This window comes from Alosa sapidissima, chromosome 2 (genome assembly GCF_018492685.1).
Source record: "Alosa sapidissima isolate fAloSap1 chromosome 2, fAloSap1.pri, whole genome shotgun sequence".
Taxonomy (NCBI): Eukaryota; Metazoa; Chordata; class Actinopteri; order Clupeiformes; family Clupeidae; genus Alosa; species Alosa sapidissima.
The window spans coordinates 25,627,733-25,643,328 of NC_055958.1; the positions used below are offsets into that span (position 1 = coordinate 25,627,733).

General features: G+C 50.0%; 1 protein-coding gene across 4 annotated transcripts in view; it reads left to right on the forward strand.

Moving 5' to 3' along the window:
- The window catches only part of tanc1b (tetratricopeptide repeat, ankyrin repeat and coiled-coil containing 1b), a 123,140-nt gene that overhangs the window by 44,522 nt on the left and 63,022 nt on the right, over positions 1 to 15,596 (forward strand). For all 4 annotated transcript variants that reach the window (XM_042071286.1, XM_042071322.1, XM_042071305.1 and 1 more), the window contains exon 5: positions 14,843 to 14,976. In XM_042071286.1, coding sequence (XP_041927220.1) covers positions 14,843 to 14,976 — 134 coding nt within the window. The remainder of the gene's footprint in view (positions 1 to 14,842; positions 14,977 to 15,596) is intronic.

The following is a 15,596-nucleotide window of genomic DNA, read 5'->3' on the forward strand; positions in this document are numbered from 1 at the left end:
GTGTGTGTGTGCGCGTGCGTGCGTGCGTGCGTCCGTTCGTGTGCTCGCCCGTGTGTGTGAGTGTGTGTGTGTGTCCAAGTGCTGCCTTATTATGCTTTCCAGACGAGGGTGGAGCGGAGTTCCTGTCATAGGCTTAAATGGAGTGCTAGGCTGTGTTATCTTTAGTAAAAGCACAGTGCGAGGTACCCTCTCATTGTAAGACTCCCATAACATTGGAGGGGTCCCAGCGCAGGGCAGCTCTCATAGGACGTGTTTGGGTTGTGATTGTGACAGAGGACTCTCTCTCTCCCTACAGTGTTTGTGTGTGTGTGTGTGTGTGTGTGTGTGTGCAAGTGTGCTTGTGGTTTGTATGTGCTGGGTGTGAAGGCTGAGAGATCTCTGGGGGATCATGGCTTGGTGTAAAATAATACTCGGTACATTTTTGTGTCGCTCAGATTATGTGTGCGTGTGTGGTTAAAGTGCACACAAGTATGTCCTTGCATGCTTACTGGCACGGCTAGTGTGGGGCAGTATCAGCTTACATTATACATGCGTTTTCATGCAGTACTGGACTCTATGGACTGTGTGTGTGTGTGTGTGTGTGTGTGTGTGTGTGTTGCTAGTGGAGTGTCTTCTCATGCCAGCTGTGACAGTCAGAGGATCCCAGTGTCATACCCATGCTATGATGTCATGAGAAACTCTTATCAGGCCTAAACCAGGGGGGCAGTGTTGAAGTGTGTGTGCGTGCGTGTGTGTGTGTGTGTCTGTATATGTGTGTCTGTGCTGTATATGTGTGTGTTTGTGTGTCAACAGCATTAGGGGGGCCTATGAAAGTCTCTAGTTTCATCCATACGGTGTGTTTATGGTAAGGCACCATGGTTACAGCTAGGGTTTCCATACCACGGAGCGCTCCAGGAATGCTGTGTGAATTCTTACGGGTCAGCCCCAGGTTCTGTGTCTTTAAGCACGGCCGAATATAACCTGTCCACCCCTCTCCTCAACATGCCAGCCAAGCTGCCCGCTGCCCTCCCCCCACCTCCACACTGAGTCACGCCCTCCTGGACTGACCACAGGCCAATATCCCCACACCCCTAAACACACACACACACACACACACCCTTCACTCTGCGGTGCCCTTTCTTACTGAGACACATACATAAATACACACACACACACACTTACACACATGTAGAGAGACACACGTGCGTGCACGCTGACTGACAGACATACATACATAAGCACTAGAGTGTGTTTGGAGATGGGAGGCCTGTCTTGACCCTGCGTGTGTGTTCTTGCCCGTGGGTACACAGCAGAGCCTCTCCTCAAACATAATCACAGTGGCACACACACACACACATGAACACACACACAAGCCCCTGAGCTAAGATTCCAGAACCCCCCCACCCCTGCTTGAGAGTAGCACCCCTCCTCAGCCTTGGTCACGGTCAGAGCCACTCCCCGCTGTGGCAGAGCTGCGCTCCCCTGACCACCCCAGAGCTGCTGCGGCCGGGCTGCTTTGGGGCAGGAAGCTGCGGGAGAGGAGAACAGGGTGGGGGCGGGGGGGCGGGGGGGGGGGGGGGGGTACGTGGGGGAAACGGGGTTCAGGGAAGGGCTTTACGCCATAGCCCCTTCCCTCCCGGACGCTCCTGGGAATCTCAGGCTCTTTAACTTGGATGGTGTGGTGTTGGAAGCCAGGCCTGCTGGTGCGTGCATGCGTGTGCGTGTGTTTACTGTACCAGTACCACCCAGTAGCCCCTCTGTCTTTTCTCACGCTCCGGCTCCTGGTCTTAAGGAAAATGTTGATTTCTCACCGAGAACAAATCTCCTCTGCCAAGTGGAATTAGCCGACATACCACACTAATGGCATGAAATGATGTGTAATTAGTCACTCAGAACTACCTGCCATAATGAAGGCATGCTTTTGGCTGTCAGGGCTGCAAGACCCAGGTGCTCTGACTTGAGTGAGTCAGACAGGAAGAACCTGTAGAGGTGTGTGTGTGTGTGTTTGTCTGTGTATGTGTGTGCGTGTGTGTGTCCGTGTGTGTGTTTGGAGATGTATTTTGAGTTAAATGTGTTTATGTGAAGGGTTTGTGTAAGTGTGTGTATGTATGTGTGAGGGAGTTTGTCTGTCTGTTGTTTACTCTTGTTCTCATTCCTGGGCCGCCTGTAGGCATGACTCCATCAACATTTAATGTGCTCCTCTCTCCGTCCCAGGTAGGCATGCAATAACAGTGTAATTATTTGCAGCTTCTGCTGGGCCCCAGCGAATGCCTCTCTTACAGTAGTGAACCGTGAACAGATGTCCGATCAAAACACACTGGAATGGTTCCTGTCATCATGGACGTCCAGGGGCCATTACCCAGCGCCCCCCAAATAGCTTGCCCCCCCTTTGTAATATGTGCAGCACTCCGGGGGTGAAACAGACCCGATGCTCCCCTCTGGGAAAAGGGGGGGGGGGGGGGGGGGTCACAATGACAGGGGGTTGGAGTGGCTCCGGAATGCCAGCGGAGAGGGTCGGCATGCTCAAGTAGGAATCCTGTTGGAGGTTTGTCGGCTGGGATGAGAACCGTGTGATTGTTTACGGAGTCTCGTCAGTCACCGAGTGAGATGTCTGCCACGCTGAAAACTGGTGACTGAGCTTTTTCCATTGCGTCTGGCTGCTTGTTGGCTCAGGAGCGAAGAGAAGAGAATGCGGTGCTTTGGTTGAGGCTAGAGTGATTTACATATTTATGCAGTCATTTGTCCACTGGGCAGATTTACTGGCTTGGCCTGTGCTGGTTTTGCCACAGAGGAGGTTTTGAATCCTCACCAGCACCCCCCACTCCAACAGAACTTTTTCAAAATGCTGGGTGATTCATAGAGGCTGTGTGTGTGTGTGTGTGTGTGTGTGTGTGTGTGTGTGTGTGTGTGTGTGTGCGCGTGTGTGTGCGCGCACGTGTGTGTGTGTGTCCACACATATGCCCTTGTGGAATGCATGGTTCTCCTGAAGTTCCTGTCTCTGTTTGAAGGAGGATACGGTTTCCTCTGTGTCGCAGGCCTGCATGTTTCTCAGCCACGCATGTTGTGTGTGACAGACGGACAGCGGAGGCCCTGTTTCTCACATCAGCTGTGGTCTGGTCTCCACAGACTAGACATTCACTCACACACACACACACACGCACACACACACAATGAGCCACAATCTCTCTGTCCCTGTCAATCAGGCTGGGCTCAAGCACTGGCTCTGTGCTAGTCTCTCATCAGGCTGTGTGTGGTGATTGCCAGCCTTATCATATCAAAGCCTCTCCGAGCAGAAAGCCTCAGTCAGGCTCTGGCGCCCTTCAAAGTCCTCTTAAACAGTGTCATTTCCAGCATGCTTGTGTGTATGTGTCTGTGTCTGTGTATCAGTGCGTATCTGTGTGTGTGTGTGTGTGTGTGTGTGTGTGTGTGTGTGTGTGTGTGTGTGTGTGTGTGTGTGATGCATCATTGTGTGTCTGTGAATGTTTGTGTGTGTGTGTGTCTATGCATCAGTATGTGGTGTGTGTTTCTGTGTGTGTTTCTGTGCGTGTTTCTGTGTGTCTGTTTTAGAGATAGAGAGAGAGAGATGGATTGGCATCGCTTGTGGACAATGACATCTGTGAAGTGAGATGAATATATTCCGAGTCTTTTATTTGAAATTGTATGCTTTGCATGGTGAGCAGTTTCCTTTTTGAGGGGAGCTCTCACTGCTCAGCGTGGTGTCCATGTATGGGTAGGCATACTTGTGTGTGTGTCTGTCTGTGGGTGTGATTTGTGTGGTGATTGGCGACAAATGAACATTTTTCATCATTTTTCATCAGTTGTTTTGACACACGGGGAATGGTTTGTGTGCACCATGAAGCTGAGCGTGGGTGCTTGTTTGTGTGTCAGGCCATGGATGAACATCTCTCTCTATGTTAATAACCAATGTTGTGTGTTTGTAAGTAAGAGACGTGTGTGTGTGCGTGTGTGTGTGTGTGCGTGCCTTTGTGCGTGCGTGCGTGCGTGCGTGTCTTATCATGTGGACATGTAGACGAGGCTCTGTGTGTGTGTGTGTGTGTGTGTGTGTGCGTGCTGTGATGTGGCGGCTCCAAGGGTTAATGTGCCTCCACCCTTCAGCAGGTTCCCATTTCCTCCGCTCTAACTATCAGACAGAAGCAGCCGATCAAAATCAGGATTTCATGGCTGCACAGCTGAGGCCCGGGAAGAGAGAGGACCAGCAGAGAATGGAAAGTTCTGGAAGAAAGAACGAGAAAGAGAGAAGGGGGGGGGGGGTATGAGGAGAATGAGGATGAAAGGGGGGTCAAGATGATACAGTGAGGGCAGGAAGAGAGAGAGAGAGAGAGAGAGAGAAAAGGAGTGAGAGAGAGAGTGCACATAAGTGAAAGTGACAACAAGTGGGTGCAAACTTGTGAAACCATCGGCGCATCAGCTGTCCCCACGCAGAGGGCACTCAAGAGAAGATGGAGCCAATTACCCCGGCTGCAGCCCAGAGGAAATTGGCCATTAATGTGCTTTAATGGGAGAGTTAGATCCACTTCTCCTTAATTAGGAAACCTGCCTGCAGTGCAGGTTTACCAGCTCTGCCGCAAGTGTTATTCAAAGTTTACATGCATTCTGTCTGCTTTTATGACATTCCCCTGCTCCTGCAACCCTGACCCCCACCCTTCTGAACCCTTTAACTGTTAACTATCAATGCCCATTTCACACATATTTCACAGCACAGCTATTAACGAGGGAGCCCGTAACACAGCAATTAAAAACTAAAGGGCCATAAAAAGCACTCCTCTTTTGATGATCTGGGCCCCCAGGAAATGAGCGCCAGCGCTGGTGAACGGGCTCATCCAGGAACCAAAGTGTGTCTTAATGACACCTTATTCATATAAGCGGCCATTAGTGTTCACTGTAGCGGTGATGTCTCCATCTGGAATGTTTGGTGTTCTCCTCATTCTTTCATCAGCAGCCTGCACATGCAGAGGTTCTGTTTCGAGCCATCTGATGATCTTGTGTATCAGCTTAGTGGCAATTTCCCACTTCACTGTTTTTTGTTGTTGTGTTGTTGTTGTTGTTGTTGTTGTTGAACTTCCAAAGCTGCTAAGCAGAGCCTGTGATTGGTTCAGTGTAAAATGTGTAATTGCTCATCTGTGGGGTGAAAACGCCAAGAGTGTGGTCTTTTCTGTGAGTCGGTCTCTGGTGGCCGGCTGTGGTCAGCCACCTCCGGGCCGTTGAAGTCCGGTGATGACCGCATCCATCTCTCTCTCTGACCTGTTTCCCCCAGCGATCCTGTCAGAGCCTCTACTGCCCCTCCCTCTCTCTCATGAATGGGCAGAGGTTCTCTTTCACCACGTTCTAGCTAAGGTCCTCCTGGAACGCCTCACATTGCATATTTGCTGCATCTTTCTCGACCACACAAATCAGTGGCATTCTTCGATTAGCTCAACACAAGCAGTTTTAGCTAATCGAGCTACACATCTACATCGACGGACACATCTGAGGTGCCAGGGCAGCGTTGGCACCTTGGCACTCGCTAGAAGCCCAGTGGATTCAGCTCAAGTCTCAAGCCTGTGGCTGTGATTCTGGTGGAAGGATGCATTCAGACGTGGTCATGCACCGCATCTTCAGCTTTCTGCAACATGTTATTTAAAGAACAGCCCTAATGTTCTAAGTAGGTGATTGGGTGGGTTTGCTCCCACAACTCCTATTATGCATTGCAGCCCTATGAGTAGTGACTATGGTGGTATACCATTGACTAGGGTGGCAGGCCATCACCACATTTCCTTTCTGTTAACTATAGGGCGGTGGTAGTGTAGTGGTTAAGGAGCTTGGCTAGCGTGCAGTAGCCTGAAAGTTGTCGGTTCAATTCCCGGCTTCCACCGTTGTGCCCTTGAGCAAGGCACTTAACCCCAAGTTGCTCCGGGGACAATGTGATCCCTTGTAATATAGCTGACATATGTAAGTCACTTCGGTCAAGAAGTGTCTGCTAAATGTAATGTAATGTAATGTAATAGTCTATATAATACAAAATAGTCTCATACCATTCTCATTGTATCAAAACCTCTACCCTGTACCTGCCTGTGCTTGGACTGTATCTCATGCAGCACCCCCTCCTCATTCTCTCTCACCTGGCCTGCAGGTAGGCAAACAGGTAAAGCGAGCGCAGTAGACACAGACAGGTGGAGGTCGGGGAGCGTGTGGCCCCAGCTCCAGGCCTGGGCCCCTCTCCTGCCTCCACAGCGCTGGAATGTGCAATCAGAGCAGCAGGCCTCCTGGCTGCGTTTTCCCCGCTCACAGGACTGTCATCCCATCCCATCCCACCCCACCTCTGAACCTTGCAGCTGGGGACTGGCTGAGTGGTGGTGGTGGTGGAGGTGCTGGTGGAGAAGGGGGTCGGATGCGTGCATTCATCAAGTGTTCATTAAAGCCGCTCGGCTGTTTGGTAATGTAACCCTGGGCCGCTAATGAGTGCCGGTCGGCTCGTTTTCTCGGCGGGTGGAGTAGTCAAGCAGCAACGTGAGGTTGCCCCCCTCACTCCCCTTGCCCGACACACACACACACACACTCACTCACACTCACACACATACACACACACACACACCTCCAGCTTGAATTCTGAGGAACTCGTGCTTTTACTGCTTGTAAACTGCAGAGAGGTAGAGGATAATGATGTTTTTGTTTTGACTCCTTAGCCTTCAATTATGTGCGTAACTGAGTAATTGTGGCAGCCTCGTCTTGAACTTGATGGTCCTCATTTTTTCCATGTCTCCGGGCAAGAGAGGGAGAGAAATGGAGAAAAGTTGCTACCCCCCCCCCCCCCCCCCCCCCCCCCCTCTGGAATGGAGCAGTGTGCAAAGACGCTGCAGCTCTGGCTGCATCCCCACACTCAACCCCACACCCAAGGCGTGCTGTAGTCCTCACTTGAGCTGGTCATGCTGTAGTCACTTGAGCTGGTCATGGCACAGCAAGGGTCCCCTGAGTCCGAGCGTGCACCATATCATTGGGCACGTAATGTGGCTCAACTTGACTCCATTTCAGCTGATGACATTGAGAAATCCCACCAATACTAGACTGTCACCATTCCACACAAGTCAATAATCCATCAGACAGCACCCCAACATCAATTTGAGGTATATTTTGACAAGAGTGTTTTATGTTGGCCTGTTTCGGGTGGAATGAGAAGTGCGCTTTTTCCCCCTGCTGGTCGAGGCGAGACCTCTTAATTGGGCAGCAGATCAGATGGATCAGATCACACGTTTCCTGTTGTCATTCCTGAAATAGCATGTTTACTCTGATTCCCGTCTTAAGTAATTATGATGACAACAAATTGGTACTACGAAGCAGATATGATCATGTTCTCAAGGAAATTAGTTTCCTATGTTATGTAACATGTTGAGATATTACCTCTTATTTTGTTGTTGTTGCTCATGTGCCTCAAGCTTATTTCTATTAATTCTATTATTATTGTGATGTGGACGTTGGCAGCATTGGGCTCCTGCATCACAACATTTTCAGATCAACACATCACTCACCCCTGTCAGAGTAAACTGTAATCAGTGTTTGTCCGCGGTGGGCTGTCAGCGCATGGTTGTTATGAAGCCACTCAGCGTGACGCGCTTGGCAACCTGAAAAGATTCCTTTTGACCAACACTGACTAATAGGTACAAGAAGGTAGTAGTTGGTGGACCTTTCAGCTAAAATATTGTGAAGCCATAGTAACCTTTTGATTATGTCTCTCTGTTTTGGTGGTTTGGTGATTCTCTTTTTCGCACATCTGTAATGATTTTTCTTCGAGAGCATGTTCCTCATTGTTTCCGTTTTCCTGTTGTGTGTTGCTCACAGCGACTCCTATTGTTACCCCTTGTGAAGATCGTAATGTAGATGATGTCATTTCCTCAGAGGTGTTAATTGCATTCTGTCTCGTTATACGTTCTCCATACCGACAGCGCAGCCTGTGGTGCCAACTTGTTCGTGCCACTCAGCTCTAGAACTCCAAGTGGCTTAGCACATTAATCATTATTAGTGATTACATTAGTAATTATGATTAATTACTGGGTAAGGAACGTCGTTACATTTCTTTGGAAATAAACTCCTAAACAGCATGCCTTGATTTGTTTTGTCCTTGTGATAACTCCTCCTTGCTTGAACTTGTATTCCTCTGACGAGGCCATTCAATTTTGTTGGATCTCAAGGCTTTTCCCCGATTCCCAAGAAGAGTCGATGGGGGGGGGGGCTGCAGGCAGGAGTGAGCCTCAGATTTCTCATCAGTGGTGACATTCACAGCTGGGGCCGGGGCGGCATTAGTGCGGGATAAAGACCAAATGGAGCTGGCGCACTCAAGAAACAGAGAGAGGATTTGGCCAGAAATCTATGCTCCCGTTCCACAACAGCCATCCCCCTCTCTGCACACGAGTTGCAGGACTCGGCCTCAGACTGGTGCTTAAAACAGGGCACATTGAAGCTTCCCTCTCTCATGGGCAGACACAAACGCACACCCATAACTCTGACCATAGTTCTGTAAACACAGCATTTTCTGTACGGAAAAGAATCATAGGTTTTGCTTGTTGGAACGAATCAAGCCAGGGTTTCATTTTGTACGCCCCATTTCATCAAGGTGACCTGCTTTAAAAAGATGGCAGCCTTGCAAAGTAAGTTTAGGGCCGTGCAAGTGCGTTCAGGACAATTTAACCCGGAGCCAGAATTGAGATGGGTTTATTGTCCTTGTTAGTCATTCGAGAGCAATATTTAGACATCCATGTGCACTTTAGACAAACCTGCCTCTAAAATGATGGACAAGAGAACCACAAAATGAACCTCCTGAACCGATGTACTGAAGGAACTGTACCCCTAACCTGTAACTTCCCAATGACAAACTCGGTTCAACAGCAAGTATACCATTTTACTCTGGTTGCTTTCGCTCGCAATAAATAGAAGGCCACATGGAATGCAGTCTTTTTGTGATCCTTGGACACTGGCTTCGCGTGGCATGACTGGTAATGTTAGGTTTAGCAGATGTCTAATGATTTTGTCGTAAGGGCATGGCTTACAATTGCAGCCAGACCTTTTTTGCATTTTGTATTTTTCCAAATACTCCACACTGGGTCTGTGCCGCAGATCGCATCATCAACGAGCACTAGACTGTGTGCCTAGCAGAGCCACTTCCTTATTCCGACTCAATTTGCAGACAGGCAATCTTTGTGATGGCTTTCGCAACCTGACAAATGCACCTCAGGTTTAGGGTTAGTTCACCATCAAATTGGCTTCATAAAGGTGAAAATCTTGCATAGTGTGCCTTTAAAGGTCTGCTGACATGTTTTCTTGTCTGTGACTCGCAGGGGTTGGTGGGGCAGCCCTGGAGGTGCCTGGGGAGCATGTCGCTGAGTAAACAAGTCACCTGCCATCGTTAGCCCCCCCCCCCCCACACACACCCTCCAATTTAATTTAGCCAAGTGCCGCGCCATTCTCGACTTTAATTAGTGTGCGAACGTTTCGCCCCGTGCCGTTGATGAGGGTCTGATTTTTGTTGTCACAGAGAGTGATGTAAGGGTTCGCTGCGTGGCTCGTGTAAGGCGCGTGTTCATTTTGGTTACATGCGTCCGGGGCTGTTTGTAAATGCCACAGCTGTCAGGATTGGCTGGCAAGTGCTTCATTACTATGACGAGTGGCTCCGCTGTGCACGACACGACGCGGCTAAGCCCGCCTCCTGGCATCTGCCCGCTGCGTGGTCAAGTTTAAGAAGTACGAGTGGATCAGCAGATCCCTAAAGGAGGTTTACAGGCAAGCTGTTCATCAGTTTCAGCCCTAGCATTGCGCCCCTGAATGGGTCATAATGATGCTATGTTCCTCCACTGGCTTTTCATTTGTGCAAGTATTATATTTTATGAGGTGAAGGTGCTCAGCCCCCCCCCCCCCCTCTCTCTTTCTCTCTCTCTCTGTGTGTGTGTGTGTGTGTGTGTGTGTGTGTGTGTGTGTGCGTGCATGCATGTGTGTGTGTGGTCTGTGGTGTATGCTCTGTGGAGACTAATGTCTGAGTGCGGACAGACACACAGACGCGTGGCCATCTCTGCCCAGCTCCCTTCAAGGCAGCCAGGCCGAACCAAAGAAGACCACAGACTCAGAGAGAGAGAGAAAGAGAGAGAGAGAGAGAGAGCTGTACTTACACTGTTGGAAGTAGCAGGCAACTGAGGTGGTTGGGACCATCTCTTTGATCAGGACCAAATATTCAATTGATACAAGAGTGTGTTGCCCTCACAGCTCTGCCATCTCATAACTGTTTATTCTGGGAGGCATGAGTCGGCGTCCCACCCCTATGCATGGAGACTGGTGTTTATTATTAACTAAGGTTGCCTCACAAACAGCAAGGGATGCTGTGCAAGAGGATGTTAAAAGCAAATCTGATTGCTTTTGATGCACAAGGGTGGAGTGTAGTGTGCACAAACGCCTCATCTGGTGAGCATGTGGAGAGAACTCCTAACCAATGGCACACACACACACACACACACACACACACACACATACACACACACATACACACACACATACACACACACATACACACACACATACACACACACACACACACACACACTCGCCCTAAGGCTGTTCCAATGACATCACTACCATGTCACACCCCTCAGGGCAAGACCACTACCTGCATGTTCAAATGCTTTTCCCCCAAACATACACTCTCTCTCTCACACTCACACGCACGCACACACACACACACACACACACACACACTCACTCATACACAAACATGCAACATCGCAACACACACACAATTGTCTTGTGTGTCAATGTTTTCTATGTGGAGTAATTTGTGTTGCACTCTGTGCATGAAAAATGTGCTATATGAATAAATATTTGCTTACACACATACATGAACAATACACTACTATTTGTAATGCTGTTTAGACCATTGCAGACATGGGCTGTGCTCTAAGGCCAAGGCTCCAAGTGAGTGTTCACCACTCTGTTCTCCCTCATCCCCTATGTGTTGGAATCTGCTCTGTGTATAAAGCCACCAGGATCCTGACTTTGCTCTCTGTTCAGACTCTGTTGAGACTCACTTTATAGATTCTGACCCAGAAGTGCACCTCCCTTAGATACCTTCTTTAAAAGAAATCCAGGGTCATGAATGGGTGATGTAAATGGGGGGGGGAAACCCTCTATCTGTGACCGTCCCGATTCTAAACCGCCCCCCCATCTCCTCCCAAATGCCTGTCACCCCCCCCACCACCACCACCCCTTAGACACACAAACATGCATCATGACCAGGCGCAAGCCCAGCTCGGCCAAAGTCACATGAAAGTGAATTAAGCGGAGGAGGAGGCCGAGACCGTAATCTAATTGTCCACAAAGAAGCGTGCTGGTGGGAAATGAGAAGGAGGGGGACAACACGCGTGATAAAAACTCAATGCTCAACTTGACCGCTCCTCTAAGACTGAACAGCTGGTGTCTGACCACAGTTAAGAAAGAAGGACATTCCAGTCCCACAGAAAAAAAGTGTGAGTCGTAAGTGAAATTAAAGATTTGTTTGTGGGATGGGGTGAAGGACTTGAGGGGGGGGGGGGGGGGGTTCCTTTGGGTGTGTCTGTAACAGTGATCCAGCATGTCTAAACGTGTCTGTCGGTCTCTCTGTCTGTAGTCCACTCTAACTCCTCTACCCCACCCCCTTGCCCCCAAAACCGCGGCCCAGCTGCCGTTGAGCAGGCCCCCACTCCATCATGACTGGGCCGGGTGGTCATGGCTGCTCAGGAGACTGGGAAGGCAGGAGCGTTTTGTAGGGAAGCGGTGCTTGAGCAGCCTGTTGGGCCTCCGTAATAAAAGCCTCCACTGATGGAGGGGTCCGTCGCTCCTCGGGGCCCCTATCTCCTCTGATTGCCGGGGCTACGGGGGAGAGAGAGGCTCACGCCTGGAAAATCACGCCGCTGTGCGTGGAAAGCCCGAGTCGTCCCCGCACCCTCTCCTCCTCCTCTCCCGTTCCCCTCCTACAATGCTCAGCCCAATTACTCGACGGGCCGCGTAGGAAGCAGACGCGTGTTTTGCCCCCTCGCCGCGAGATTAAAAAGCCCTCATTAAGAAACGCAGCGCTTCGTGAGACGGATGTCCGCAGCTTTGATACCCGGCTGAAGCGGCCTGTCTTCGGTCTTCTTGGCGGCACAGCGCCGTCTGATGTAGAAAGACTCGGGAGGGCTTTTAATTGGTTCAGTTGCAGCAGTCTTCAAGCAACGTTACTTATCTCTCTGTTGCTACCCTAAATGAGGCTTCCTTTTGAATATTTAGGCAGATATTGCACACAGCAACACAAGAGGTTTGTCCACTATTCTTAGCTTAAAAACATACATGCCAGTTTGGCTGTTGTATTATAGTCAAGTGAATGAACGAATTGACAAAATTATGAGCATACGAAGCAGAACGAAAATGCAGGTAATTTAGTCCAACCAGACTGTAAAATGAGCTTATTAATATGGAATATGGAAGTGCATGTTAAAGTGGTGGCTTCATTACTTCATTACTTACATGGAACGCCGGTCTGCAGTCTTAACAATCAGTGGTTGCCAGGTGTTCAGAAGGGGGCACCTGTTAACAGCCTGTTGTTTTGACATCGCCACGGTAGCAGATGTTTCCCAGCAGCCTCTGGGGCTGTGTCCTTCCCATATGCACTCATAATGAGTTTACTAGAAAGGAGATGAGAACAAGTGACCTTTTCGAATGCTTGTGCTGGTCTGGCAAAGGCCACTAGTAGCATTTAGTCAGAAATGTGGGGATTTGGCTTCTAATGCAAGCAATTTTGTGCTTCTGTGTGTGTGTGTTTGTGTGTTTGTTTGTGTCTGGTGTTTTGACATGGGAAAGCATCATCCCAATTGAACAGACAGAGTGAGATAAAACTGAAATCACTTTTGAGGGAGTTGCGGAGAGTTGGAAGAGAGCATGAGGGAGATGGAAAATGAAGCAAACTTATGACAAGCAAAAAAAGGCCTCCTGCCCAAGTCTTCTAGGGAGTTGAGTAATGAGAGATCCCATCATTTCCCCTCCTCCCTTTCTCCCCATCCTGCTCAGGCTCCCACCATCCATCTGAGCCTCAGCCTTGATGTTCTTGACTTTCAAAAAAACCAAAAACACTCTGGGCTGAGCTGATCTGAGCTGGAGGTCAGCGGTAGCCCGAGTCGGTCTGAACGGAGCTGGCAGAACATCCCTGCCTGCTGACCAGGTCAGCGCGGCCATCACGCGATGCTCTCGTTTCTCCCGTGCCCGGCTCTGACCCGACGCCAGCCGGAGGCAGCGAGCGAGCAGAGAGAGAAGGAATGAGCGCAACAAGAGAGCAGTTCTGTTATTGTTGGAGTGTTGCGCGACGCGTTGCGCGCGATGGCTCCACCGTTACGAGTGCCGTCGTTTGGGAGGGAAAAGGTTTGATCGAAAACAGTCCCAATCGCCTCCGTCAGCAAGTCTCTCAAACATCTGCATTTAACACCATGACTATCCAGTCCTGCCCCCCCCCCCAATCCTCTACTGCTGCCACAGTTATAAATACACTGTGCGGTGGCTTAGTTTTGACTTCATTATGGCTTGGCAGTACATTATGCTGCTGGACGGGTTTGTATTTAATCAGATGGACTGCTAGTATTATTAATAACGGTGGAAGGGATGGGGAGAGGTGGCAGGGGGGAGTGGGGAGCTGCTGACAGAATGCAGCATAATAACTTACTGTACCTCAGGCAAGGCTATGCCCTCAGGGTCTCTCTCTCTCTCTCTCTGTCTTTCTTTCTTTCTCTCTCTCTCCCTCTCTCTCTCTCTCCCTCTCTCCTCTCTTTCTCTCGCTTTCTCTTTCTTTCTTTCTCTCTGCTTTCTCTCTTTCTCTCTCTCTCTCCCTCTCTCTCTCTCACTTTCTCTCTCTCTCCCTCTCTCTCTCTTTCTCTCCTTTCTCTTGCTTTCATTACTTCTCCTGGCTCATTCTTACACATTATGCTGGCATTCTGTAATTGTGCAAAATTGGAGACACGTGAAGAACAGGAGTTCATATCTGATGTAATAATCTGTCTGATTGTGTGTGTGTGTGTGTACTCCTGAGTGTGTGTTTAGTCTAGGGGAAATGGTTTTAGGACAAGCATTGAGAACCCAGTGGGTCTCCGTGTGTGTTTACTCTCTATCTTCTAGTGTTTGTGTGGTCTGTGTTGACTGAGCGTGTTATTACTGCCCCCCTGTCTGAGTACTAGTCACCGTGGTGGTGATGGGGTGTGTGTGTGTGTGTGGTGGGGAAGGGTGGGGGGTGGGGGTGGCGTAAGCAGCTCTGCGAGGCGCCTGGTGTCACAGAGGGCCGGAAGAGTAGCTCCTGCAACAACGAGTGGCCAGTTTCCAGCTCATTTGTATTCCCCTCTAATGGGAGGGGAGGGGGTGGGAGGAAGGTTGGGGGGTGGTTGAATGTTTGTGGTAGAGTAGAGAAGGGGTACATAAGCTGTAAATAAGCGCTGGTCCAAATGGTCTGCCACAGCACAGTCGAGGCATCCACATTAAGGCCAGTCTGCTCCCATTTCTCTCTCTTTCTCGCGCCCCTCTCTCCTTTCTATCTCTCTCTCTCTCTCTCTCTCTCTCTCTCTCTCCTCTCTCTCTCTCTCTCTCTCTCTCCCCCTCCTCTCTCTCTCTCTCTCTCTCTCTCTCCCCCTCTGTATTTTCTGTCTCTGTGTGCTGTGCTCAGTGAGAGTCGGTCAGTGCATGAGCGTGGAGCGGAGCAGAATGGAGTGAAGCTCTGACCAGCCCTGGGAATCTAACGCCACTCCTCTTTCCCTTTTTTCTCCCCCCTTTCTCTCTCTCTCTCTCTCTCTCTCTCTCTCTCTCTCTCTATCCTCTATCTCTATATCTCTTTCTCCTCCAGAGCTGCGAGCTGAGAAAGAGCCAAGCTCCTCCTCCCCTGCCACTCAGGAACTGATGACAAGGCTGGGCTTCTTACTGGGAGAAGGGATCCCGGGCTCAGCACACATACCTATGGAAGACCAGAATGAAAAGAAGGTATTTCATTTTCTCCCTCCGCAGCGGTTGCCCTGCCAAACACGAGAGGAGAGAGAGAGAGAGAGAGAGAGAGAATGAGGGGGGAGAAGGGGGCAGGAGGGAGGGAGAGAAAGAGGGAAAGGGGAGGAGGTAGAGCGCGCAAGAGATTGTGAGCGCACGTGAAAAGGGAGAAGATGCATTTTTGTCGGCGCCTGTGCGCGTCTCTGGAAGTGGATCAGGAGTGGGTTGTCTGCTGGACTGACGCCTGCGCTCGCAGCACACTGTAAGGCTAACTTTGTGATAACCTGTTTACAGCGCTGCTAACCTGTAACTGTGGGAAAGCCGGGGAGTTGTTGCACGGGGAGGGGGGGGGGGTTTGGCGGTGTTTGTGTTTGTGTTCATGAGTGTCCGTTGCTGAGTAGATGAAGTGACTGGAGATGGTTAAAGCCCCTGTAGCGTCTGCACCGCTCCGTTTGCCCTCCACCCTCTCCCCTGCTCTCTCTCCTCTCTCTCTCTCTCCTCCCTCTTCCTCTCCCTCTCTCTCTCTCTCCTCTCTCTCTCTCTCTCTCCTCTCCTCTCTCTCTCTTTTTCCTCTTTTTCTCTCTCCCTCTCTTTTTCTCTTTCTCCCTCTCTTTTTCTCT